The sequence below is a fragment of the Trichogramma pretiosum genome, unplaced genomic scaffold (genome assembly GCF_000599845.2).
Source record: "Trichogramma pretiosum strain Unisexual culture from Peru unplaced genomic scaffold, Tpre_2.0 scaffold41, whole genome shotgun sequence".
NCBI classification, from domain to species: Eukaryota; Metazoa; Arthropoda; class Insecta; order Hymenoptera; family Trichogrammatidae; genus Trichogramma; species Trichogramma pretiosum.
The window spans coordinates 496,787-524,656 of NW_019640824.1; the positions used below are offsets into that span (position 1 = coordinate 496,787).

The 27,870-nt window shown below is 36.6% G+C and overlaps 4 protein-coding genes across 4 annotated transcripts; 2 read left to right on the top strand and 2 right to left on the bottom strand.

The window, feature by feature from the left end:
• The first annotated feature begins 9,528 nt into the window (after window positions 1–9,528).
• LOC106656604 (ankyrin-2-like) lies at window positions 9,529–16,445 on the top strand. Its single transcript, XM_014377668.2, has 6 exons — window positions 9,529–9,756; window positions 12,161–12,358; window positions 12,453–12,709; window positions 12,789–13,237; window positions 14,187–14,601; window positions 15,592–16,445. The coding sequence occupies exons 2-6, from the start codon at window positions 12,299–12,301 to the stop codon at window positions 16,250–16,252; spliced, it is 1,842 nt and encodes a 613-aa protein (XP_014233154.1). The 5' UTR covers window positions 9,529–9,756; window positions 12,161–12,298; the 3' UTR covers window positions 16,253–16,445.
• A 1,471-nt stretch (window positions 16,446–17,916) lies between these two features.
• On the bottom strand, window positions 17,917–21,038 carry LOC106656665 (eukaryotic translation initiation factor 4E type 3-like). The gene is made up of 6 exons (XM_014377741.2): window positions 20,405–21,038; window positions 19,194–19,314; window positions 18,876–18,983; window positions 18,614–18,736; window positions 18,293–18,392; window positions 17,917–18,195 (listed from the first exon to the last, which is right to left on the bottom strand). Exons 1-6 carry the CDS (start codon window positions 20,587–20,589, stop codon window positions 18,161–18,163), a joined length of 672 nt encoding a protein of 223 aa, XP_014233227.1. The 5' UTR covers window positions 20,590–21,038; the 3' UTR covers window positions 17,917–18,160.
• Window positions 21,039–21,172: 134 nt separating this feature from the next.
• LOC106656653 (transmembrane emp24 domain-containing protein eca) lies at window positions 21,173–22,782 on the bottom strand. Its single transcript, XM_014377724.2, has 4 exons — window positions 22,476–22,782; window positions 22,178–22,398; window positions 21,706–21,852; window positions 21,173–21,629 (listed from the first exon to the last, which is right to left on the bottom strand). The coding sequence occupies exons 1-4, from the start codon at window positions 22,606–22,608 to the stop codon at window positions 21,480–21,482; spliced, it is 651 nt and encodes a 216-aa protein (XP_014233210.1). The 5' UTR covers window positions 22,609–22,782; the 3' UTR covers window positions 21,173–21,479.
• Window positions 22,783–22,942: 160 nt separating this feature from the next.
• LOC106656654 (DDRGK domain-containing protein 1) lies at window positions 22,943–24,861 on the top strand. Its single transcript, XM_014377725.2, has 3 exons — window positions 22,943–23,164; window positions 23,413–23,664; window positions 23,926–24,861. The coding sequence occupies exons 1-3, from the start codon at window positions 23,077–23,079 to the stop codon at window positions 24,447–24,449; spliced, it is 864 nt and encodes a 287-aa protein (XP_014233211.1). The 5' UTR covers window positions 22,943–23,076; the 3' UTR covers window positions 24,450–24,861.
• Window positions 24,862–27,870: the final 3,009 nt, after the last annotated feature.

Consider the following 27,870-nt stretch of genomic DNA (forward strand, 5'->3'; position numbering starts at 1 on the left):
AGAAGCAAGAAAATACAATCACATTCATTAATTTTAATGCAAAAATTAACAAAAATATTAAATTCCATGACTAAAATTAAAACGTTTGGATTGAAAATTAACGTTTCAATACTGATTTATTTTTTGAATCAATTGCTCCAACAATGTATGAAAATCGAATCATAATTAGTGACAGTCTGCACCGCTAGATGGCGATTACCTTTATTTGTTAATCCGCAAGTGGAAAAGTCAAAATTACTGTAAAATACGATGAATATCTTCTTGAAATGAAGAAATAGTCTTTCGTAAATGGCGATGATGTAAGATGATATCGATAATTGGCTTCTATAATGCCTCTTGAATTTATGTGGTCAATTGTAATAATCAATCAATCGAAACAATTATTAACCAAGCCTATTGGACGGGTCAACTCAAGGCTGAGTGTATAATGTATAGTGTGTCGACAATACTCAAAATTTGAACAATGAAAATCGTCGCTACTCCCCAAGAACCAAAATAATAAAGTTACTTAGTATGTATCTCTCTGCTTCTCTATTTAAAAGCTTATTAAAATTTTAAAAGCAAAACAAAGCCAATTATATCTTACGGAAGAAATTGAGTTATCGATCCTCGCGATAAACAATAATCATATTCATTCTTCAATAAATAATTTTACTTCGTGGAAGAAGTTTAATATTTTGAATAACGATTACCCGACTCGCGAAGCACGCGACGATAAATAGCTAGAATAGTACAGTGGAGTGAACGGTGTACCACACGCGCGAGATATGCTACATATCCATCAAGCGACGTTTGGCAATCGCACGTCAAAAATACCCGAGATATAATATTGATAGCGGCACGTACATGCAGACCGACTGTTCGGTGTATAGTTTCAAAACGAGATAGAGAAAAAGACTGTGCTATGTATGTAGGGAAATGGGCCATAAACCTGAGAGAGAGAGTGAGAGAGACGTGGTCCATCCAAAGCTTTATATATATTACACGCGAAATATCGCGCACACGTTCTCTCTCTCTCTCACTCGAGTGCCACCCAGGGCACACAGGGTTATAGTAATTAGTGCGGGCAGGTGAATTAATCATATGCTTTCGTATATATGCTCGGGGAATGTGTCGCTCTCGAGCCCCCCCGAAATCGTCAAAGTTTGCATATTATTGGTAAGTAGCCCAATGTATACGTCGCATAATGGCTCCCGAGCTTTATACGCGCGATTATATGCGCGCGCGTCGTTCCTCGAACGCTACACTATATACAGCAGCAGCATTGCCAAAAGCCAGTTAAATGAAAATTATAAATCGATGCTCGTTAATCCATAAAGGTCGTTCCAACGATAAATCATATAAATACACACACGCGCGCACGTAGGCCAGCAGCAGCTGGATCCTGCCCGCAACTCGATCGCACGTATTATAATGTGCTGCTGCTGCTGCTGCTGTTGCCGATGCCCGATTGTTGTTGGAATGCCGTTTCTCGGGTCATCCGTCTCTCTGTAACATACTCCACATATCTTTGTGCTGTACGAAAAAATTTGGCCGAACGTCAAAATACAAGCACAGAGAGACGAAGAGCGAGATATTATTTATCGACGAAAAACATGTCATATCCAGTTAATTAAGAAGGTCCTGCATTGCGACGAGGATCAAAAATCTCGGAGCTCTCCGTATAAGTCATCGCGCGTATTATAATTTCGAAACACGAAAGAACGCGCTATGTGGGTACTAAAAAATTTGACGATTTGTGCCATAAGCTGCCGTATAATGGCTTCTTTTCTTCGCGTCCCTTGATTTGAGGCAATCCACATAAATCGGACGAGTTTCGTCCGCGCAGCGCGTCGTAAATGCCACTTCGTGACCCGTACGTAATATACATACAATAATCTGCTAATATAGCCTGTTTCGCTGCTATTTAGCTTGTTTTTTTTTTTTCGGCGCTTCGTTCGCATATTATTGCACGAGTGCGAAATTCTAAAACACGTTCGATCCATAATCCATAATCGAAACTTTTTTCCAACGCGCGTAAACGACGAAAAGCTTACGACGAAAAGTGTACGAAGTGAAAAAAACGACGTTTATGCAGTCTCGGCGAGGCTGTATCGCGTGCGATAAATCAGATTTCGCGACTACGCTGCGCACACATAAAAGTTTCATTTATTATCGTCTTAGCATAATCGATCTCGCGAGAGCTTAAACAAATATTTCAACGCTCGCTGAAGCTGCTGCTGCTGGTGCTGCTGCTGTGGATGGACGAGCTCCGCCCGATCGTAAAACGACCGTGTTTATTATATTTTGAAGCAACGCAACGACAAAGAGAGTTGTATATAATACGGGAATTTTTTTATTTTAACGCTTGAAATTTTTGAAGTTTTTCAATATGAATAAAAAAAAAGGTAAAAGAAATGAAGCTATTGAGAAGAATAAACACGTGAAAATTATGCATACATATTACTAGGTACACACACAGCTGAAATAATTATGTAGCATAAAAAGTATTCAAAAAAGCGAATGGACATTTTAATTTAAAACTCGCTCCTGTCGAGAAATTTCCGAAAAAAAGGCTAACCGACGATAATGAAAAAGAAAAAAAATGAAAAAAAACCCGCGCTCCTCCCCGCGCATATAATTCACGCAGTTGCATGTACAAAGTCTGACGAAATAGTTATAATACAGCTTCTATATATCCATCTCTCTCTGGCTAAACATTCGCAATTTGAATTATAATTTTATACGAAAAGCTCGACGAACTCCTGCATATACATACATTACACACAACGCACGTATGTATATATGGGGGATTCCCCAGCGATCATGAATCCTTGGACCGCGGACTTTGCGCGTCTCGCTGCATACCATTAATCGAGCAGGTATACATACTTATCCCATTGTGTCTTCGGCGCACCTCCTCTGTAAACTCCGATTGTTTTTGTTAATTTTTAAAAAAGATTGCGCAAATCCGCGAAATTTATACATACTCGCATAATGCGCGTGTTTACGCCGATATGTTTACGTTTTCGAGAGAGAGAGATAAACTCGTGCCGACTTTTGTCTCTTTTTCTTTCTCTCTCTCTCTCTCTCTCTCGATTTGTTTGCGAAAAGTCGTAAATTTTTCGATGAGATTCGAGGTAATTATATGCATAGCGCGCACGCGATATCGATGCCTGCGCCGCTCCGAATACATTTACGCCTTGTGTGTGTGTATTCGGATCCAAACAAACATCTTCGACACCCCGAGGGCTGGATCATCGTCATCATCATCGCGATAGTACGCGTCTCTACTCGTGGCCTTGTTTGACGCGTGTGGTGTCGCATCGTATTTATACTAAAATACGTTTTAACGATGCCCGCGAACGGAGATAATGCCGTATAGGCACGAGGAACCAAAGAGCGAGAGACAGAGATGCCTCGTCACACATCGCACATTATATTATATATTATTGCCGGGTGGGGATCTCGCTGCTCCGGCATATTATATAGCTCTCGAGCAGCAGAGGCGAGAGCCCGGGCGCGTATCACGGTAGCTGTCAGATGTAATAATTTAGCCGCCGCCGTCGCAGCCGCCACACCGGACGGACCCGAGAGCTTTTACATTAATTATTATTTTACACTGGCGAGAAAGAGAGAGACAGCAGACCAACTGATAAAAATTTTCGGCTTCTCGTGCACGCGGGGCTATATACGAGCGCTGTTTAGTTCTCTTCTTCTTTTTTTTTTGATTCATTCGTATGTACATTATATCCGAATTCGAGTGCACAGACTTATATCGCGAGTTCGAGGAAGGTGAACGATTTTGTATTTTTCCCCGACTTTATTTGTTTATTTATTTTTTTTTTTATCTCTTTTCGAGAGTTCGATAAAACGCATCTAGTGGCCTCGCGCAGCAGCAGCAGCAGACGTTTTAATGTTATTCACTCGACGCGAAACGAGTTAATGTCGCGATTGAACTTGGGGCTTCGCTTTTATATAGTATATACGTACACATTATAACTACTCTTGCTCTGCTTCAGCTAACTAATAGTGTAGCTCTCTCTCCCTCCCTCGCTCGCGAAACTCTTAGTAAAACACGCGGGCCGCGCTGAATAAGCAATTAATTTAAACAGTGTCGTGCAGCCGCAATGAGCGCCCGTGTATATATAATTATTTCAAGTCCTCTCGCGCTTATATACACCGCTAACTACCGCGAGCGCACTTGAATTATTTGAATTGAAACGGCTGCAGCTGCTGCTGCTGCTGCTGCGTCGAAGTCTTCGCATTTAAAAGGTACACACAAAGTAATAGCATGTTTTCTCGTATACGTACACTACTACGCGTGGCCACGCGGGAGGGGGGCACGCGCATTTCGGCCTGCGAGATCGGCCTGAAAATTCGTCAATAGTGAAAACAAAATTCGCGCACTAGCAACACACTCCAAAGTGCCTCGAGCTTGCAGCAGCAGCAGCAGCTTTAAGTAGCCTTTTTTTGCAGCAGCAGCGGCTCTTTCTTTTCCGCTTTGATTTTTCCCGCCGGGCGAATGCAACTTTTATATAACATCCACGGCGTTTGATGGAAAAAATATTTTTTATATAGACCCGAGGAATGAAAAATGAGATTCCCTATCGATCAAATTAAATTTGACGTATATATACCAAGTCTTTACAACCGTAGTACAGCTTTTGAAATGGAAAGCTTTTGAAATAGCACAAACAATGAAGTCGAGAGCACGCGCACACTCCGGCTGGAAAAATATGTAAAAAGGATTTTTTTGATGGAGTGAATTGGCTTTTTTTATCAATTCGAAGCAATCTCCGCGCGCGCGCCCGCGCATACTCTTCAAATTTGCAAATCAAAACCACTTTATTTGGTATTAAAATTAATTCCTTTCGAGAAGGCAATTGCGACCTTGACCGAGAAACCGATAAATTAAAATATAATTCATAACAAGAGCTTTGTGCGGTGCGTTGATTGGTGAAAAAACATTTTTCGCGATGTACTTCTTGGGTTTTGACGTGCGGTGTCACGGCGATGCTTCAAGCAATCATTGACTTTTTCGCGCGTGAAAATATTCAATATCTCTTCGATTCCGTTTTTTTTTTATATTTTTCGTATTTCAATGATTGACAGGACAGTGCATGGAGAGAGTTTGATAATAAAAAGCGAGATAGCTTATTTGTCGATAATTTAGATTTTATTTGTCAATCAACGATACAAAATTCTCCAATGTTTAAATGGTAAATGATGCCTCGAAAACCGATTATCAATTTTAGATTCATTCAGGGTCATTATACATATATTTGTAGGTCATGCTCATAGTTGTGTTTTTTTGACCAGAGAGAGAGAGAGAGAGAGAAAGAGAGAGAGAGAGAGAGCACCAAACACCTTGTAGAATTTATCGATCCCCGCGTTTCTGGTTCTTCGCCGTCTTGTATGCAAAAAAAGCCAACGCGAGCGATCCTATTTATTATATATACGCGCATAATTTTCAAGACATCTGGCAAACATTAAAAAACCGAAGAACAACACTTTTTGATATTCGGCATTCCTGAATTTTGTTATGAATTTTACTTAAGCTTCGGCGCCCGGGCCCGAGCTAGACGGCGCCACAAATGATTCAATAATTACGTCGACATGAAGAGATATCCTATGCTTGTCTGTATCATACTTGAAAAATATTGCTCTTTCTTCTTTTTTTTCCATTTTCGTCCGAAACGATTAAAGGAATAATTTTCTAATAATCTGAGCTTAACCTCATTTCAAAACCTTGATCGAGACTTGTAAGTATAAATATTTGTCAAATAGTACAATTTGGAAGTAAAATTATTTAAACTTATAAATCTTCCAAAGTTGTCCTATATATTTTTATCAAGTTTTTATTAGTAACTTTCTTCGAAATAATTAAAGTTGTGGGTTTCATTTTAAAAATAGGGAAATTCGATCATTGTCAGAATAGAATCTACATAATCAGTAGCGGATTAGACAAAGAGCTACCCCACGCAATTTATCATTTGCCTCTCGGTTGAGTTGATTTTGGAAAACTCAGTAAATTAGAATCGAATCATAATTAAAATAGGATTGTGGAAAGTACTAAGAAAACTAGTGTATCAATTAGAAGGTTTCTAATAATTGTAAAGAATGTAAAAAGTACTAATTGGTTTAAATTAAATAATTAAATGATTTCCAAGTTGCTTCTTTCAATAAAACACTGACAGAAATAATTATTTTCCAGTCACAAATTTATCAAAATCTTCAAAAACGACGTTTTTGATAAATTCAGGGTTGCTTATCATGACCTAAGGTTTATAAAAAAAGTGAAAAAATTCTTGCTACCAAAGGCACGAAGAGTAGAAATTAGCATCGTTTGATTGAAAAATAAAGCACCAATCACGACAGAGAACATAGGTGCAATAATAGGTAATACGACGAGATGCTGTCAAGATCAATCATATTCAATCAAATTCGCTCAATTTTTATTGAAATTTTAGAAAAACGGATGTATAAATGTTTACACGTATTTACAATTAGCAATCATCAGTTCTTCTCATGTTTATCGTGAACTGCTTATTGGTGTGTGATCAAATTCTTTTGATACCCAAATTTTTTTTCGCACTTGCCGCATGCGTGATTTTTGCAACCTTCATGCACTGTTTTCATGTGAAAAAACAAATTCTGTTTTTTTCCAAATTTTTTCTCGCACTTGTCGCATACATAATCTTTGCGACCGTCGTGTACTGTATTTTGGTGGTAGAGCAAACTCGGTTTTTGTGTAAATTTCTGTTCACACTTGTCACATGCGAAATCTTTACGACCTTCGTGTACTGTCCTTTGGTGCTTTAACAAATCTGATTTTTGTCCAAATTTCTTATCGCAATTTTTACACGTAAAATCTTTAATACCATCATGGGTTGTATTTTGGTGGTAGAGCAAACCCAGTTTTTGTGAAAATTTCTTTTCACACTTGTCACATGCAAAATCCTTATGACCTTCGTGGACTGTAATTTGGTGTTTTATCAAATTGCTTCGATACCCAAATTTCTTTTCACACTTATCGCATGTGTAATCTTTTTGACCTTCGTGGACTGCCTTTTGGTGTAAGAGCAAAGTCGATTTTCGTCCAAATTTCTTTTTGCACTCATTGCATGCATAGTCTCTGCGACCTTCATGGGCTACCTCTTGGTGCCTGATCAAAGTAAATTTATGTCCAAATTTCTTTTCACACTTGTCGCATGCGAAATCCTTATGACCTTCGTGGACTGTATTTTGGTGTTTTATCAAATTGCTTCGATACCCAAATTTCTTTTCACACTTATCGCATGTGTAATCTTTTTGACCTTCGTGGATTGTCTTTTGGTGTAAGAGCAAAGTCGATTTTCGTCCAAATTTCTTTTTGCACTCATTGCATGCATAGTCTCTGCGACCTTCATGGGCTGCCTCTTGGTGCCCGATCAAAGTAAATTTATGTCCAAATTTCTTTTCACACTTGTCGCATGCGAAATCCTTATGACCTTCGTGGACTGTATTTTGGTGTTTTATCAAATTGCTTCGATACCCAAATTTCTTTTCACACTTATCGCATGTGTAATCTTTTTGACCTTCGTGGATTGTTCTTATGTGCGCAAACAAATTAGATTTTTTTCTAAATTTCTTCCCACAATCTTCACAGGAGTAATGTTTGAAGGCGAAATCTTTGTGACCCTCGTGGGCTGTTTTTTGGTGATAGAGCAAAGACTGTTCGTGTCCGAATTTCTTCTCGCATCTGTCACATGCGTAATCCATTCGACCTTTATGAACTGTCTTTTGGTACTTCAACAAATCTAATTTAAATCCAAAATTTTTTTCGCGCTTGTTACATGCAAAATTTTTGTGACCCTCGTGGACTGTTTTTATGTGTAAAAGCAAGCTATGTTTATTTCCGAATCTCTTCGCGCACCTTTCACATAAGTAATCTCTGAAAATTTCGTGGAATATTTTTCTGTGCTTGAGTAAAGTTGATTTATTTTGAAACTTCTTGTCACACTTGTTACATGAGAAATCTTTGCGATTCTTGTGTACTAATTTTTGGTGCGTAATCAAACTTGATTTTTTCACAAATTTTCTCTCGCACTGGTCGCATGCAAAATCTATGCGGCCTTTGTGTTCTAATATTTGGTGCCTGCTCAAATGACTTCGGAACTCGAATTTCTTTTCGCACTTGTCGCATGAGTAATCTTTTTGTTGATTGTGAATTGTGTCTCGGTGTACTATCAAGCTTGATTCTAGTGTAAATGCCTCCTGACAAATATCACAAACATGTTGTTTTTCATCGGATAAAATAATGTCTTGTTCACTTGAATTATCTTTCAAGAAAACTTCCTCGGATTTCATCTCACTTTTATCCATTTTTGTGAATTAAACGTTAGATCCTTCTATTTAATACCACGGAAATCGAATGAGTTGAATTTATCTCTTGGTATTATGGCTTGTTTCATCAGAAATGACAACATTCAAACTAATTCATTTTTACTATAAAAGCAATCAGTGTTCAAAGGACGATGATGAAATCGTTTATTATCATATTGTTTACAATTAAATCATCGATTTATCTGTTTATACATTCTCTTTACAATATTTGAACTAGTTTAAAATTCTAACTTGATGACGACTTTTGCGAGAAATTTTTTTGGCCTTTTAAAAAAAGTTTTGTAAAATATCGAATTGTTTAAAATAATCATCGAACTTTTTTTACTATTTTTAAAATCCCCAATTTTTCAGTATCAGTCAAATATAAAGACCAAACAAAAGTAATAAATTTATTAGTGCATCTGTTTTAATATTAATATTTCATGTCAATACCGGTTGTGGAAAGAGTCAATGTAAGATAATTGTTCTTAAAACTGCAATAATCCATTAGAAGCTAATAATTTGAAATGTAAATGAAAAATCAAATAGAAAAATATTATTGACGTTCAAGCTAACTTTACTAAAAATAAATTATATCTTTGCGATTGATAAATTGATTAATTTTAGCGTCCGATTATTTATAAATATTACATTATGTTTTTTGCAATTAAATAAGGAGATACTATTTTTAAAATTCATTTCCCTGCTCAAAAGTTATATCGATTCCTGAACGTATTTTTAGAAAATCTGTAAAAATGCTGAGATGTACATGGCATTTGAACGACATCTGGGTGTTTATGCTACATCCATTAAAATTCGTGGCTTGTTGCAAGCAACGTCGAAATGGGGGATGCTGTATTTGTTAAAATTCAACATAAAAATGTCTAAGTTTACGCAGATGTTATTCATTCATTGGTAAATGACTCACTTTCCAAACGATGTAGTTAAAAAGAAACCTATTTTTATTATGCGTATTTTTCGATTTTTATTCTGCTTCAAGCAGTCGCGCGTCCACTGTTATATACGCAGTGCTGCCTCTATATTTGAAAATTATCGACTGAATTCGTAAACAAAACACATAGCCTCTCTAGGTAGCAATATTATGAGCAGAGCTCAACCGTAAAAGCAGAAGTAACATGCAGATGTAGCAGCAGAAAACTGTAAAATCATTTGATAAATGCATTTCATATGTTACACTATATTAAATTATAAATTAGTCATATAATTGTTGTTTTGTCTGTGATGTAATCTAGTATATATTTTTTGTTGTCTCAGTGTTGATAATAATCAAGTGTCAAAAATAAGTGTATAACTTTTTGCATCCAAGATTTTACTCTCTCTATTGGATGTTAATAATGTTCAATCTGGAGCACAGCTTGAACAGAAGAATTTGTACGCTTCAAATTTACAGTAAGTGTTGCTGCTAAGCACCACAGAAATAGTGAAAGCTATTATTTGTTACTGCAGTATGCAGAAGCAAAGGAAATCAGAAATTAGTCACTCATTCTACATAAAATTTGATAATTGATACGTTGACGAACAACTCATAGTCGTTTGCATGTATTTGTATGAATCTGCCTTGTGTATATTTATTACATGAGAGTTTTGTCAGACTTGTGTTTTTCAATTTTTCAATTGGAGATTGATTTAATTCTTTTTAGTATCAGAATTCATATGCAAGTGCTAATAAAGTTCAAATTCATGTTACTAAAATGATATTTCAACCATGACTGTCACAATTTTATAATTAGTAGAGGACTTGATTTACTGTATAAAATACATGTGAAATATTATCAGACATTCTGAACTTGCGTGAAAAAAGTTATGATCAACCATTATACGCCAAGCTATTCGTTTAGTGATAATGAAATCAGTGCCTAATCATCATTGTTATTTTTCTGAAAAGTTTAATTTTTGACACTTTGATTTAGTCTACATAAATCTTTTTACATAGGTTTAGATGTAGAGAGCTCTTGTTTAAAACAATTTGTTTAAGAAAGTGTTCGAGGACTAAGTTTTGAGGAATTTCTATAATTATTTCAAAAATTCTATTCTAACAAATCTGAGAAAAGCAAAAAACAAAAGTATTGATTTATGTTTTTAAGAATATATTAAATAATGTATTTCATATGAAGGGTTAAATCAAAATTCCATTAAACTCAGCCCATTAAGAACATTTTACCTTTAGGATGCTCTTGCGGTAAATATAGTAAAAATTCTAAGTGTAACTAGAAGAAATCTAAAAAATTCATACGCTTCCCTTGACAAATTCTAAGACTTTTTTGTTCTTTTCAATTTTTTTATAGAGTTTATAGATTTGAGATAAAAAATCTCAAAGATTCATTCTTTAAAAATTTTCATTGATTCGTTTATAGGCTTGTGAACAATAGATTTTAGAATAAAATAACAAGAGTACATTTTATTTCAAATGGTTTAAAATGTTAAAAAAATATTTTTGAGCGAAAAATTCAAATTTTTGTTACATTAATATTTCTTTATAACTGCATGGTAAATGACATTAAGTTTTCAAGACAACAATTAGAATATTATGAAAGTCTTTAATGTTAAATTTTTACTATAATTCCAAAACCAGGTATTTCATGGCAATGGCCTATTAGATGGTTTATCTCATTTTTAGACCTCAAAGATGAAACATTTCTAATTGCAAATTTATAGGAAACTGTGTTTTATCAAACTTAAAAATGAGAAAAATCTTTAATAATAAAGATATTTTTTTATATTATATCTTTATATATATCTTATATCTTTAATAATAAAGATTATTTTTATTTTTTTTCCAGTGTATAGTAAGTGCTAATTTTTTTCAATATATTGATACAAATTCGAAAGAATTATTGCTAATAAATACGATTCAATTGGTTAAATTTAAATTTAAATTGATAATTATTGGAACACGTAAATATTATAACAAGAATATGAATTGTAAAAAATTGCTCTATAAAACTTAACAAACCGCAAAATTCGAAAATAAATTTTTTTCAACGTCGCATTGGCGCTGCTGCTAAATAATATCTGAATATTCATGGTGAACTTTTCATTTACTGAACGGAAAAAAAAATCAATTCGTAAATCGATCGATTCATGGCTCGCGAGAGGAATTATGCCGTAAAAATTGTGCTGTGATCGTCAACAGCACGCTAGAAAAAAATAAAAATTATTTTTAACGCTCGTAGATACATGTGCAACCAAGCGTGTGGTACACGAGTAGAGAAAAAGAGAGTGAAGTGAATAACATAGAATTCACCAAATGTCAACAAATATCACGATACCACCTACGCGAATTTATAGAGACACTATCGCGTTATTAGACTCATGCTCTATTGCTTGTTTCTTCGTCAAATTTAGTTGTCCAACGATGAAGAAAATAAAAAAATTTTTTTTCGAGTTTCCGTGTTCCAACGGCGAGATTTTTATCGGTGCGCACGTGTAATAAACATCCGACAGATCAAAACACGTTTGCCTAATCATCTATTCCAAGAGGATATCGTATTTCCAAACAATTTCATTGAGGTCCTCTTGCGAGAAAACAAAGTTCGAGATGATCCGAAATTTTTAATATTTCGATAGGAAGCATGTAAAATTTTATACTTTGACTGGATGATCCGAGTGCTTGAAACTGAGCTGCTCAGACAGATTATAATTATATTTATAATGTAATATTTATAATTTTATATTATAATTTATCTAATTTTATAATAATTTTATTACTTATGATTACTTATAATTTATAATATAAATGTTATATCATAAATATAAATGGATTAAATAGAAATACGAATATTTGATTGCGCAGCAACGTCCGTCCAAATTTCCGAAATACCGACGACGAAGTTCCATCGCACGCAGTCGTAAGAGAGCTTCAGAAAAGTCAGTGGGCGATGACCGAGTGATTATTTAAAAATAATTACTCTGGTCAGGAGCTGTGCACTAGATGAGGAGAGTGGGCTTTCATCGTGACGCGCGACTCGTATACGCGATCAGATCGTCTCAAGTAAATTATTTTGCAAGTGCCTCTATGCATATTTTTTTTACCCGAATGTTCAGCAACTGTTTTCAATGTGAAACGTCTATTTCTCGTATTGCAGTTCGAAGACATGGCTTTTTTCTCACGAATAGGTCGCGCGTACCGCGATTTCGATTACATGTCCCATCGCAGAAAAGACATCCCGGATACGGAGTTGCACCAGCTTGCGTGCAACAGCGAAGCGACCAAAGATAACTTCGTTACTCTGGTAAACGCTGGCGCTAATTTGGATGTTGAAAACGGGCGTGGATTTACGCCCATGATGGAGGCCATATATCATAAAAACGACTTGATTCTGTCGTGTTTGATAGAAGCTGGGTTAGTCGAAATCTGTTGAATTTTTTTGAAAAAAAAAAAAGAAAAAAAATGAACTAAACATCGATCATTTGACATTCAGCGCGGACGTAAATTACACCAACAGCAGAGGCCTGACGCCCGTCCTCGTGGCCTGCAACAGCGGCAACATCCCGGCCGTGTCGCTGCTGCTGAGGAACGGCGGCGCCGCCGACGCGAGGACGCGCGAGTGCAAACTCACGGCGCTGCACTTCCTCACGGCGGCCAAATTCCGAAACCCGGACGAGGTGTCGTCCAGGGACATTCGCTGGATGTCGCTGAGGCTGGCCGAGGCCCGGGCCAACCCCAACGCTCGGGACAGCAAAGGCGAGACGCCGCTGCACTACGCCATGAAGACCAACGACGTCGGCATATTCGTGCACTACATCGAGCTCGGGGCGAGCACGAGCTTCGTGACCGACGACTCCAACACGATGCTGCACGAGCTGATGGTGGATCGCGGCCAGTTGACCGACGATCAGAAGCAAATGGCAGAGATACTGCTGAGCAGAGGTAAAACCCCAGCGGAAATGTTTTTATATTTTTTAAAATAAAGTACATGAGAATGTTGTGAACTGTGATGAAAAGTAAAAAAGTGTAAAATAACGTAAGATTACTAACGATTTCGGACGATTGTGATACGTTTTTCTACACTTTTTTACTTTTTATTACAGTTTATTACACTGATATAAATTTACGAACTCTGCCATGAAATCCGCACGAAAGAAAAGAATTCTTGATTTTCTTGCCACGTGACGAAAAATTACTTGTCACAGGTAAAATGTGGTCTTGGTTCATGAAATCATATAATTCTTGAGCCAAACACAGCGGATTTCATAACCGAGTTCGTAAATTTCTATCAGTGTACATTTGTTTACTGATCACTAAAAAGATGAAAACTCCTATGAATGCAAGCTCATTAAAGTTACATGGAAAAAGTAAAAAGTGTAAAAAAAAACATTAAATTCTGAAATAATAATTTATTTATTATCTTAAATATTACAATTTTCACTTATGAATTTGAAATTCCGGTCAGTAACCGCAGCAAGTTATTTTCGTGAAAAAAGTACATTCGTTCTAATGCAGCAGAAAGCATTATAACATCATCATAGATATAATGAGGAGTACTGAGATGGCTGAAATTAGTTTTTATACGTATCCTTCATAAATTTATCTTTATTTATTCATAATAATCAATAAATATTTTTTCACGAAAATCACTTGCTGCGGTGTATGCGATCACATGCTGATTTTAAGCGCATTTTATACTGTCTGAAATAGTTAGTAGTTTTACATTTTTTTAAAGTTTATTACATTTTATAATTCAATATGATATTTTTAACTTCTACTTTTACTCTTTCTTGTAAGTTTTTTTCCGTCGGGGAACCGCAAGCGAATTTCAATTTTGTTGGAATGCATTGCCTACGATCGATCGATTGACGATGCAATTGTATGCGTATAGATGCCGATATCAATGCAGTCAACGATAAAGGCGAGGTGCCGCTGCATTGTGCGATAATTAGCGGCCGACAGCAGAAGGTTCAGTTTCTCCTGGAGCGCGGAGCCGATCACAGCAGATGGTGGTCGAACAGGCTGGGATCGGCGCTAACCCGCTACAACGACTGGAGCGTTGGCTGCGACCGTCCGCAGATGTGCGCAGCGACTCATCATCCGGACCAGCTGACGCTGCTCAACTCGGCCATAAAGCTCGGCAAGGTCGAGGTCGTTAAATACCTCATACGGTACTTGGGTACCGGCGAGGTCGAGCGGCCGAATCGTACCGATAATCACGACGCCGTGAAGACGCCTCTGTTTTACGCGCTCCCGTCGTCGGAGATGGTCAAAATTTTATTAGACGCAGGTGCCAACTTCCGAAGGTAGGTTGAACTTATTCCATTTTCTCTATTCGTTTATTTGTGAGTGGTGTATTTTGAAGTGCGCCGTCTAACGGCGACGGGTCTGATAAGTTGCATGCGTACGTGTTTATGTGTATGTTATACAGATCGTAATAAATCGCAGTGCACATATATTGTACTTTTATTGTACATTTATGTGCATTTGTGTGATATAGACAAAGCCTAAAAATTTGATCTTGTGAATTATAGTGAGAAACGTATTTTTTGTAAAAGCTTTTAGACATAATTGTTTATTTATTTTTTTTTCAGGTTTATTAAAAAATTATCAAATAAGTTATTATTTTTGAGAAGAAAGCTACTTGCCAATTCATTGACCGCGGTTTTTTTTCTATGCATTGCTCGCTCGTTAATTTTTAATTTTCAATTCCTAACGAATAGAGAAGAGTTTTGCATTTACTAAGGATCAAAATAGTTTTTTGAAATATTTTTGATGTGGCGTTGAGTGAAAAGCAATTAAAATTTTTTGAAGACCAAAAACATAAGGATTCGTCAATTACTGCGAAAATCACGTCCCTGTTTTTAAATTTTTGGAAAATTTGGAGAGGTACATAATTGATTAGAAAAAACTGAAATTATTTGGACATCGGAAAAATATCATGTAGCTTTCAAGAAAAAAATTGCAACGATTTGTTGAAGATAAATGAAGATATATTCTGAAAATTCATAATAACTTTTGAACATAATCATTTTTTAATTTTTTTTTACAGGGTTATTTAAAAAATTTTGAATAAGTTATATTATGGTTTACTATTAATTTATATGATATTATTTTTGATGACCCTTGAAAAAATTGCATGTAAAGTTTGCGAAATTCCTACACGAGTCCTGTCGCGGGATTCTACAGGATATTTTTTCAAGGCGAGAAAAGCGCTGACTAACTTAATTGTTTGCGGTTTGTTTTCTATGTAACACTCGCTCATTAATTTTTAATTTTTAATTTCCCTCGAATAGAGGAGTATTGCACATGTCGTCGCTCGTCCACTTGGCGGTGCGCCACGATTTCTCCGACTCGCTGGCGCTGCTGCTGGATCACGGCGCCGATCACGACGCGATGGACTTCGAGGGTCACACGCCGCTCGAGTGCTCGCTGAGGCTGTCGCGCGAGTCCACCAAGCGCACCAAACTCCTCGTGCAGCAGCATCTGCGCATGCGCACGATGACCCTCGACTCGCTGGATCGGGTGGCGCGCGCCGAGAACGCGCCCTGGCTCGCCCGATTCAGCCGCGAGTGCCAGAAGGAGCTCGAGCGCATGCGCACCGACTACTTCAGCGAGGACATCTCCTGCTCGGTCTTCAGGACCTTCGCGTTTCGCGACATCGACAGCCTGGACGTGGACACGACCTGGCGCGACATCGGCTGGGTGTTCTACGAGCACGAGCGCCGCAAGCGGTATCCGATCTACGCGGACATGCTCGCGACGAGATTCGAGCGCATACGCGAGCGCCAGATAGCCCTCGACAAGGGCATCTACGTGCTCAACGTGTATCTGGAGCCGGTGGCCGAGTGGCTTTGCATGGGGACCCGTCTGCCGGCGCCCGTTCTGCATGCGATAATACGGAATTTCTCCAATGCCGATATAGCTTGGAGCTACGAGCATTTAAAGCCTCTTTAATTCGATGTATAGATTTAATACATGAGGGTTCAGGGCTTCACTTCTCAGACTTATATTTTCATGCATTTACAATTTTTTTGAATTTTAAGGTGTGTGTAAACACCTTTTAATGCATCACACTATATACATCACACCAGCTCACCATTCTCTCACGCACAGAATCAATTCATTCATTTCCCTACGGAAATTAAGTGTCCAAATGCAATATTTTATTTCAGTTTAAATAAGTTGTAAAACTTTTTAAAAAGCTTATAAAATTTGTTCAAAGTTTAAAAGCTTTGATCAACTTTTATAAACTTTTGTAAAAATTTTTAAATACTTCACTATACTTAAACTGAGTTTTTAATTTAGAGCTATATAATTTTTTTTAAATTTTTATTTGACTATAATTTCAGCTAGTTTTGAGTTGAAATAAAACAATTTTTACCTTTTGTGATCTTTCGTAAACTTTTATAAACTTTTATAAATTTTTATGTATCCAAAATCCGAACTTTATTTAGGTATTTAAGTTCATAAAAATGTATAAGAGTTTCTATAAATTTATAATAATTATGTACAAATTTTATTTCTGAACAGAAGTTTTGAATTTAATAATCTTTTAGCGCACATTGATTTGATACTCTACAGAAATAGTATTTTTAATTACGAATAAAAATGCAGGGCATACGATTGTGATTTTTGTTGTGACGTTTATAAAATTTATACTCATAAAAAAGTGTGCCTGTTTTAAATTCGATGAAAAATCGAAATATTTTACTAAAAATTAAATTTAATTGTCAAAGAGTAGTTCTTAATTGGAATCAATAAAAATTGATTTAAAACAATCAATTACTGTGTTTACTTATTTGAATACTTTTATCATTACAGAGACAAATAACCATTAAAATAAGACATTGTAGATGTAAAAAAAAATTTTCCCATTTGCGTAATAAATGCTCTAAATATGCATCAAAAATAATAATACAGTAATTTATCACTACAGTTATTATTATTTCGTAATTAATAATGGACATTAAAATTCTACCTACCAAATTTACCACCCAGCAATTAAAAAAGTTCTTAAATAATAAACGTGCGTGCGATTTTTCAGGTCAATGTTTCGTTCCTCCGACGTTATATCCTGAAAGTGCTTTGTGTCCATATACAGAACGGGCATATCCACGAATAAATATGCATTGTACATTATAAATCTCGTCCGATCAATCAGTTTCGCGATCGTAAATGGCATAGACGAATTTCGAGTGAGACGTAAAATGATTAATGGCCCTCCCCCCCCTCCCCTCCAGAGTACTTTGTGTGAATATTATACGCACGTGTGCACAACGGCAAATGCGATGCGCGTGTGGACTATGGAGATCTGCTCTTTTTCGCACGGACGAAGTGAATGAAGAAAAAAATTTTTTTTAAATGTTCCAATCAGGCCCCGGATTATCGAGTTTATTATCGGTGCGCGGACAACTCGATGTAAACACATTTCGACACAACTGTTTTATTATTATTTTGCTTTTTTTCAATCAGTTTTTTCATCTTTCTTTTCTTTGACTTTAATAGTTTTGTTTGGTTCGATGTAGATTCCAATAATCTAGCTCAAAAACTCGTCGATGGGCAGGCTTCAGAGAGAGATAGGATAACGGGTGAATAATAAATAAAAAGCCGATAAAATATTGCACAAGTTGTAAATATAAAAATAAAATTTAATGTTTACGAAGCAGTAAGCGATATTTGACATGTATTATTCAACAAGACATTAAATAAACAATACGTGACAGGAAACGGTCGTGAATAATAAAAGTAAAAAATTGTTTATACAGTTGAGTCTGAACTATTTATCCTCTATACAGTAACTTCTTTGATTTATTCGTTTGAACTATCACAATGCTTGGAAGCTCGTCGATGCGTACACGCAGCCTAATGCCGATTATACGCGTGATGCGATTGATGCGCTGAAAAAAAAAGAGGAAAAACAATTTTATTTTTTGGATCGGGCATTTTATATTATGCACCCCTCTACATACGGGATCACAAGAAAGAAAGGCTTACGTTTATAAAATTCCGCCACGAATTTAATCTCAGGTACAAGACTGTGAACTTTTTCCAAGAGTTTAGCCTTCGGCGCTAATTCGGCACTCGTATTCCATATCTGAAAAAACGAGAGAATCGTTTCTGTTTGAAAAAAAAGAGAGAGACAGAGAGAAAAAAATATATATTCATCGCAGACGTCTTTTCTCCTTCTCTCTCTCAGGGAGTAGGAGAGAGAGAGCGACAATCAGCGAACTTTTGCGCTCGTACGTCTGTTCTACTACTACTCTCCGGAGGGAAAGAGGGAAAAAAACGTGACGCGCGTTAGAATCGATAACTCACTTGAATAAGATCGTCTCTGTCGCGAATGGAGACGGTGACACCGCAAACCTCGTCGTCCTCGGCCAAACACTCGCTGAACTGTTCGCCTATCGCCGCCACCACGACCTCCTTCCACACCTTCGCCTGTGCAGACACACACATGTATATAGATAGTAGACATTTTATATAATGAAATAAAATCAAATATTTCAAGCTCGCAGACGGAGGAATAAAAGGATTGAAAATACGGCGAATTTATGAAAATATATCGATGTATACTAACGGTATCATTTTTATGGCACTTGAATCTCCAGGTACCTCCCTTCTGGTGGAACGGCTCTTCCCAAAGAGGGTACCTTTCGTCGCGCATCAAATGGTAGCTGTATCGTTCCTAAAAACGAAGAAATTATGTATAATTATAAAATCGCGCAAATTGACGATTGAATTTTCGTAAGCTCTCCGGATAATGAGGCGCAACCGAGTGCGTCCGTTTATCGATGCTCGCCTCACGCAAATTACGCGCACTGCTGCACACGCGCACGATCCAGCTGCGTGTAACGTATACTCGTATATAGGAGGAAACATGGGGGTGTAATCGTACCTGAATTTCACTGGCGCTCGGGATGTGATTGAAAACGGCCCAGAACTTCTGTACCGTGTTCACGGTGTAGATCTTTTTTAAATTGGCTTTGTACTCCTCCGTCGTCGTTCCGGATATTGCTCTGCTCGTGTGTAATGCATTTGAAAAGGGGTTGGTGTGGAACGTGAGTGAAACGAAAAAATAACAAAAAAAAAAAAAGAACAAAACGTTAGAAATCAAACAAATTCATCAATAATGAGGTCATTTTTGCATCCGCGCCTCGATTAATTATAAACGCATGACGTACTCGAAGGCGTGTGAAATCGAGATGAAATCGAGCGCGAAATAGCCGCGCGTAAAAAGCGGTACCTTGGTGCCGTTAAAGTAATAAACAACAAGTGGAGAATGCGAGCGCGACGTGCTTTTGTTTACCAAAAAGATGGGACTCATAAACGATGTGTCAATAGGTACTTATCGATTAAAAGAAGTGTTTTTTCTGATTTATAGAATTTCAACGAAATGGTAATTCTCTCTGCTCTTAAGCGCACGGAAAATGGCCTTTTTATCGTGGAATTCCTCCGATTCTCAGACGACCGACGTCATTCGCGAACGCGCGCGGGCCCGGAAGTGTTTGTGATTATCTCTCTCTCTCTCTCTGTATTTTGGGCAATATACAAAAAATCAATTCGACATTGTTGTTGACATATCGTTTACGTTAACGGCGGTCAATTTTTCACTCCTCGACTGGCAGGCGTAATTTTATTTATCGCGTAAAGCGATTGCATTAATTCAAGCTTTTCGCGTCACGCATGCATGATTTATAAATAATTTTTTGAAAAAAAGAAAGGCCGAAGAGAGCCGCGAAAACGACGAAGCGGCAACAACGGGTCGTGCCATCTTTCTAGCGAGATGCGAAACTCAACCGGCGGCCGGCGCGGTTCACCGACTTTACTCGACGCGGACAAAAAAGGGGAATACGATTCCTACGAACTGTATGATCGTTCGAGCCGCACGCGCCCGAACACGCAGAATATAAAAATGGTCTGCTGCCGCTAAGTACCGCTGAGCTGCTTCGCTCGTCCAGCAAAAAGAAAGAATAAATACATACGTATGCGCAACGTCACGAATATATATAATAAGATATGAAACGCGAACACCTCAAAGAGCGAGACGCCTTCTCAATTTGCGATTATCGATATACGAGAACGAATGTAAATTATGAAAATACTGACTTGTCGAGCCAGAATGTCCAAGGCGTTTGCAGTGGCACGCCGACTTCTTGATCGTTCTCGATGCTGTTGACCATCTCGCGGCCGATTACCGGCGATCTCGAGAGTGCATCCTCGCTTTTGTTGATCAGCTGCTGCTGCTGCTGCTCCTCGCTCTTCTTGGGTACGGTCACTGGTGCGGAGGACATTTTACAACCTTTTGTCGAATTTCGATCACTGGACAACGAAATTTATGTGATGTTGACGAATGAAATCGTCCCGAACTGCACACAGCGAGCGAGTTTTGATATATTTTCTGGCAGCGCAGCTCTTGGCTCGACCAAAGACACCGACGACAGAAGAACCTCGCGGACGACAACGACGACGACGACGATGTGTACACATGTATACACACACGCGCGCACGAGATAATTTCGCCTGTGGTATTAGCACGGCTATACGTACGATTTACAACGCGCGACACTTGCGCGCGATCTTCCTGTGCCCTTGCGAAACAAATTCGCGACGTAACGTTGCAACGCTCGTATCCCAGCGCGAAGTATCATTAGGTATAATGAATCTAACGATAGAAAGTCGATTCAATTTTTCATGTCGTAGCACGTAGTTTGAAAATAAACATCAATTGATAAAATTTTCATCATAATTAAATTTAGATCGGGTATTAAATTTATAACAGGTGTTATCACAGATACGATGTTGTTTGATTGGTTGTTCACACGTAAGTAAGGTGCATTAGTGAGACTTATTACAATTGTATAAAAACGGTTTCAATTGAATTTTAAATAATAACTGTTTTTTATATATAATTGTAATTACATTTATGGTATAAAATACAAGTTTTGTATGAACATTGAATTTACAGATGAATATTATCAGTTATAAGTGTGAATGTAGGAGTCTCTTTCACTGTAGAAAATTAAAATATTAACAGAAAACAACGGAAATTTTTCAGTTTATCATTTACCTAAAAAAAAACTTGAAGTATCAACTTTTCATTTCAAATAGATCATTGTCCACTATACAACAAATACAATCTTGATTCATGCAATTTTCGACTATCACATATGAATTTTGATGCTTATACTAATTTCTTTGCTTCAAAGAATTTCTTCAGATGACGCATCTGTCCAATTCCCATGCCTACTAGAATAACAGTTTGTGCAACAGACCACCAGAGTACCCTTTTGTTTGTACTCTCGGATGTTTGTCTGAATCTTTCTTCACGGTACTGGAATTGAATAAAAATTTATGATAAATATTGTAAACTGTACAGATAAATAAAATATATTTGTTTGAATAATTACTCTTTGATAACTTTGCTCCTTGGTAATTTGTACAACTTGATCCATGAGTTGCTTAATTCTCAGTTGAAGTTCTGTGAGCTTTTCTTTTTGAGCAACATTAGCGTAGTCAATAGCTTGTTCTCCAACTTGAATATCCAAATGTACCCTCTAAAAATTCAAGAATAAATTAGTAAATATAATACAGGCTATCACTACATTACAATTTTCAATAATATGGTGTATCTTCCAATACATAGTCATGTTTCAAAAGGCTGTCATTTGATGCTACGCATGTACAAAAACAAATACAAGTTTAGGTTATGAATAACAAGGAATTCATTTTTCACATAGTCAACTTTTCAATTGAAAATTTTCCAATTTAATCTTGTTGCTTCAATTTTTGATGTGAGTTTATTTCATTGATTTATTCTCATTTAAAAAGAGATGATAATTTAAAACAACCAAAAAATAAACATATGTCACTTTGACTTACCAGCTGTCCGCCACTGAACCATGCAGTACTATTTGAATACAAACAAATTACATGTTCTCCAGGAGTATGCGAGGTAAAGGAAATCATACCTTCAGAGCTGTAAACTCTGGACAGTACGACCTTGTCATCAGGATCTCTGACCTCAACGTGCATACCAATGCCAGGGCTGCTGGGCATGAAACCTTGGCTTCTTGGATCGTACAGCTCTACTTTGTAGTTAACTATTGAAAATAAAATATTTGACGTGAGCAATTTATTCAGCTAAATTTCCAAAACTATTAATCAACCATAATCATACCTATAACAGTTGTTTCATCTGGAATCTCCTCGATGAAACATTTTCTCTCGGATTCGCTTATGTGAAAGTACAGAGCCGACGTCGAGTGGATTATTACACAAAGTGCAACGAAATGCTGTAGCACCTTCCACATTTTTGCAAAATTTTTACTAACACTAGGGCCCTAAACTAAAAGAACTGTGCAAAGCGCTTCGCACAATGTCTGCGTCTCTAACAGCCCGGTGAGTGCGAAAAAAACACATATACAACGGCACACGTCACCTAATTTCGGCAAGCAGTACCGCGACAGCTGAATACGGCCGATAATGCGTGTTTTCCATCCAGATGGCACTTCTATCCACCCAAAACAATTTGCAAGGTTGATCTTCATTCTTCCGCGGCGGCGCGTCAAGTTGTTTCAGCTGTGGTAAGATGGCAGCATCTCGGATAATTACTACGCCGCGTCTGACACGCGAATCCCTATACACGCTGCGGACCTGCGGTAACAAAATACGTGTATATGCGTGGGCAGGCTAGCAGACGCAATTCGCAATGTTGCTGGTATCAAAAAACTGAATCGAGCTACCAAACAAAGCTGTGATACGTTTCGATTCATTGTAAAATGGATCCTGTTTTATTAATATGTATAGCACTAGTTGCTGTTATTGTTGTTGGTATTTTCATAACATTGTTTATGATAAAAAAATCACGTAAGTAATTAAAGTGGAATTATGCCTACGATTCTCTGTTGTGTTTTGAAAGTGTATTATGATAAAGTAACCTGCTGTTTGAATGGCCAGATGTTTACAAGTAACTCTATCTGTTGTTACGTTTCTGTGGTCTTACTTCATTGTAATAATTTTTATCTTCATATGAAAAATTTTCAGTCTAATTTATAAAAAATATTATTTTTATCAATATATTCACAGACTGTTCAAAATAAATATTAAAATTGTAGAGCAAAAGAAATCTGAAGACGGTGAAGATAGGCAACAAGGACAAGCAGCAAGGAGAGGAGTTGTTCGAGGTGTCAGACAACGACATGTTCCTAGATTAGCCGCTGTTCATGAACAAGCTGCCCCAGATGATAGAAGGGCTGATAATAGTGATGACAATGAAGATCATGCTGAAGCTGATCTAAGCAAGTTGGGAGCAAAGAAAAGGGCTAAACTTGAAGCTAAGGCAGAGAGAAAAGCACAAAGAGAAATAGGTAATTATAATTTTGTGACATTGAATTATTTCCAAGCATGTACATAATTTAAAAAAACTGATCGCCTCAATATTTATTCATAGTGCTACTTATTTTACAATGCTTGTAAATTGATATGCATTACTGAAACTGATACTGTCTTTGGCTATGTGAAACAACTTGAATATATAATACCTATATACTTATATTTTCACTTATATATAATCAATCAATAAAATAATAACAATAATTTTTTATTTATTAATGAATATTGAATTGCAGAGGAATGTCAACGCGAAGAACGTAAAAAGCGCGAGGAACAACAACAGAAAATACGTGACGAAGAAATTGCTCGTCAGAATGAAGAAGAAAGAAAACGAGAGGAAGCTGAAAAAGCTGCAATAGAAGAAAAAGAAAGACGTGAGCACGAAGAATATTTGAAAATGAAAGAAGCTTTTCAGGTAGAAGAAGAGGGTTATGAAGAAAATGATGATGAAAAAGAGACGAATCTCCTTAAAGACTTTGTTGACCATATCAAGCGTAACAAAATAGTCATTCTTGAAGACTTGGCTCAACAATTTAGTTTGAAAACTACCAAAGTAATAGATAGAATAAAGCAAATGCAGGCTGATGGTATACTTAGTGGGGTTATTGATGATAGAGGAAAATTTATTTATATTTCACAAGAAGAACTTGAAGCTGTAGCTAAATTTGTAAAGCAAAGAGGGAGAGTTAGCATACAAGAGCTTGCTGAACACTCAAATACACTGATTAATTTGAATTCTGCTAATGTTGTTGAAGGATAGGCTCGTTTTTTATAAATAACTTTTATAAAATATGTATTTTCTACGATGCAATGTTGTATTAAGCGTAGATGAAACAAAAATTTATAATTTTTATCATAAACTTTTATTTATTACAATTTTATAATTGCAGTAAATAATGTTGTAAATTTTAATTGTTGTTCAAGAATGTGACCTTTGGTTCATGTTCGAAAAATTGTTATTGAACATAAAAGGCCACATGAAATGATTGAATAATGTCACAAGCTCTATGAGATTCAGTTCTGTTATAATACATAAAAAAACAATATCCATTGTAAATAGTTGAGAGTAAGCTAAGATTAAATGAAAACTGTTGAAGTCGATTTGAATTAAAAAAAAAGTTTATAATTATAAAAGTTTTTTTGCAATAAAAATAAAATCTCAAAATTGTGAAGAGCTCTCTTTTATTTAAAAAAATTATGTTATTATGCATTCCGTAAAAAAGCAAACAATCTTAAAAATTTGCTGAAATGTTGAAAAACTTGTCAGGTGGAGCGTGACACACGCTCTTATCCAGTAGATAACCAAATGTTCGCCCAATTCGCAACACCAAACAAGACGTGAAAAAAAATTATGGCTGATAGTTAGATCAAAAGCTGCAAAAAGCATGTACCCAAAAAATAAATCGAGAGTAGTGATAAATAGAACGCGAAATATCGTTTGAATAAAAATTGAAGCACCCCACAACTAAACATGGAACGAAGGTGTAATGATAGTTGAACACTCAAGGCACAATTATTTAGGTACAATTTTTATTGAAATTTCAGAAAAAGATATGGATTAGTATCTGCATATATTTAAAATTACCAATCATCATGACTATTCCAGCAGTTGTGGTATGCGTAATCTTTGCGATCTATACGTGAACTATCCTTTGGTGTCTGAGCAAGTTTGATTTTTGTCCAAATCTTTTCTCGCACTCATCACATGCAAAATCTTTCTTGCCTTCGTGTATTATGTTTTTGTGGAAGAGCAAACTCTTTTTTTGTGTAAATTGCTTCTCACAAATGTCGCATGTAAAATCTTTTTGACCTTCGTGGACTGTTTTTTGGTGTATAAGCAAATGCGCTTTTTGTCCAAATTTTTTCTCGCAATTATCGCATTCAAAATCTTTGCGACCTTCGTGTACTGATTTTTGGTGGTAAAGCAATCCAATTTTTTGTGAAAATGTTTTATCACACTTGTCACATGCAAAATCTTTACGACCTTCATGGACGGTCCTTTGATGTTTCAACAAATCTGACTTATATCCAAATTTCTTCTCGCATTTGTCACATGCGTAATCTTTGAGACCCTCGTGAACTGTCTTTTGGTGTAAGAACAAAGTCGATTTTCGTCCAAATTTCTTTTCACACATCTCGCATGCGTAATCTTTGTGACCTTCATGGACTCTATTTTGGTGTCTTAACAAATCAGATTTATGTCCAAATTTCTTCTCGCACTGGTCGTATGTGTAATCTTTGCTTCCGTCGTGTACTGTATTTTGGTGGTAGAGCAAACCCGATTTTTGTTTAAATTTCTTTTCGCACTGATCGCATGCATAATCTTTGCGACCTTCATGCACTGTCTTGTGGTGCTGAATCAGAGTCCATTTCTGTCCAAATTTAGTCTCGCATTTATCACATGCGAAATCTTTGCGACCTTCGTTGAATATTTTTTTGTGCAAAAGCAAACGTTGTTTACGTCCAAATTTCTTCTCGCATTTGTCACATGCGTAATCTTTGCGACCCTCATGAACTATCTTTTGGTGTATGAGCAAAGACGATTTCAGTCCAAATTTACTTTCGCACTGGTCGCATGCGTAATCTTTGCGACCGTCGTGTACTGTATTTTGGTGGTAGAGCAAACCCGTTTTTTGTTTGAATTTCTTTTTGCACTTGTCACATGCGAAATCTTTACGACCTTCGTGAACGGTCCTTTGATGTTTCAACAAATCTGACTTATATCCAAATTTCTTCTCGCATTTGTTACATGCGTAATCATTGCGACCTTCGTGAATTATCTTTTGGTGCGACAGCAAATGATGTTTTTGTCCAAATTTTTTCTCGCACTTATCACATGCGAAATCTTTCCGATGTTCGTAGATTGTCTTTTCGTGTAAAAGCAAACTGGATTTTGTTGTAAATATCTTCTCAAATTTATTACATCCGTAATCTTTGCTACTTTCGTGGACTGTTTTTTGGTGTTTTATAAAATTCCTTTGAGACATAAATTTTTGCTCGCAATGTTTCCATGCAAAATCTTTACGACCTTCATGGACTGTCTTTTCGTGCTTCAACAAATCTGATTTAAATCTAAAATTTTTTTCGCACTTGTCACATGCAAAATCTTTGCGACCCTCGTGGATTCCTCTTACGTGGGTGAGTAAACTCTGTTTACTTGAAAATCTTTTGGCGCACTTTTCACATAAATAATCTTTGAAAACTTCGTGGAATATTTTTTTGTGATTAATTAAATTTGATTTATTTTCAAATTTTTTGTCACACTTGTTACATGAGAAATCTTTGCGATTCTTGTGTACTAATTTTTGGTGCGTAATCAAACTTGATTTTTTCACAAATTTTCTCTCACAGCTGTCACATGGAAAGTCGTTGCGGCTCTTGTGTTCTGATATTTGGTGTCTACTCAAATGACTTCGAAACTCAAATTTCTTTTCGCACTTGTCGCTCTCGTAATTTTGTCGTTCCTTATGAATTGTGTCGCGGTGTGCTATCAAGCTTGATTCTTGTGTAAATGCCTCCTGACAAATACCACAAACGTGTTGTTTGTCGAGGGATAAAATAATGTCTTGTTCACGTGATTTGTCATCAAAGACAACTTCTTCCAATTTTTTCTCAATTTTGTCCATTTTCGTGCCTAAACTAAATGAAGGTTTATCTATTTAGTACCACGGAAATTGAACGAGTAAAATTTATGTTATGGGAAGACTTGTTTCATCGGGGAAGACAACATTTGAACTTATTTGTTTTTACCGCAAACATGATCAGTGTGTCAAGGCAATATGTGAAAATCGTTTGTTTACGATTAAATTATCGATTTATTCGTTTATACATTCTCCTTACAATATTTGAATCGGTTTAAAACTCTAACTTGGTGCCGGTATACGAGGAATTTTTTTGGCCTTCTAAACTAAAACATGCTTAAAAAAATCTCTTGGTATTATCGAGTCAATAGATTCTCATACAAAATATCATAAATTATAAAAAGTTTCAATGTTCATTCAAATATTCGCACCTCGCCCCCCCCCCTTATCTACTACCGCNCCCCCCCCCCCCCCTCCCCCCTATCTACTACCGCTCGGATGCATGACGTGATCGGCGTGTTCCATATTTTCTCACTTTTAAATAAAATACCGACTTGTTTGAAATAATCTACTTACACTACAATAGATACAATAAAAACT

Excerpts from the sequence above, each read along its gene's own strand:
- LOC106656665 (XM_014377741.2), bottom strand. The coding sequence starts at position 20,589 with ATGTCCTCCGCACCAGTGACCGTACCCAAGAAGAGCGAGGAGCAGCAG. Across the intron at positions 18,737-18,875 it reads AGTGCCATAAAAATGATACC|GCGAAGGTGTGGAAGGAGGT; the intron begins GTTAGTATACAT and ends GTGTCTGCACAG. Across the intron at positions 18,196-18,292 it reads CGTGGCGGAATTTTATAAAC|CGCATCAATCGCATCACGCG; the intron begins GTAAGCCTTTCT and ends TTTTTTTTTCAG.
- LOC106656653 (XM_014377724.2), bottom strand. The coding sequence starts at position 22,608 with ATGTGGAAGGTGCTACAGCATTTCGTTGCACTTTGTGTAATAATCCAC. Across the intron at positions 21,853-22,177 it reads GGTTCAGTGGCGGACAGCTG|AGGGTACATTTGGATATTCA; the intron begins GTAAGTCAAAGT and ends TTGAATTTTTAG. Across the intron at positions 21,630-21,705 it reads AGGAGCAAAGTTATCAAAGA|TACCGTGAAGAAAGATTCAG; the intron begins GTAATTATTCAA and ends ATTCAATTCCAG.
- LOC106656604 (XM_014377668.2), top strand. The coding sequence starts at position 12,299 with ATGAGGAGAGTGGGCTTTCATCGTGACGCGCGACTCGTATACGCGATC. Across the intron at positions 12,359-12,452 it reads ACGCGATCAGATCGTCTCAA|TTCGAAGACATGGCTTTTTT; the intron begins GTAAATTATTTT and ends CTCGTATTGCAG. Across the intron at positions 12,710-12,788 it reads TCGTGTTTGATAGAAGCTGG|CGCGGACGTAAATTACACCA; the intron begins GTTAGTCGAAAT and ends TTTGACATTCAG.
- LOC106656654 (XM_014377725.2), top strand. The coding sequence starts at position 23,077 with ATGGATCCTGTTTTATTAATATGTATAGCACTAGTTGCTGTTATTGTT. Across the intron at positions 23,165-23,412 it reads GTTTATGATAAAAAAATCAC|AGCAAAAGAAATCTGAAGAC; the intron begins GTAAGTAATTAA and ends TTAAAATTGTAG. Across the intron at positions 23,665-23,925 it reads AAAAGCACAAAGAGAAATAG|AGGAATGTCAACGCGAAGAA; the intron begins GTAATTATAATT and ends ATTGAATTGCAG.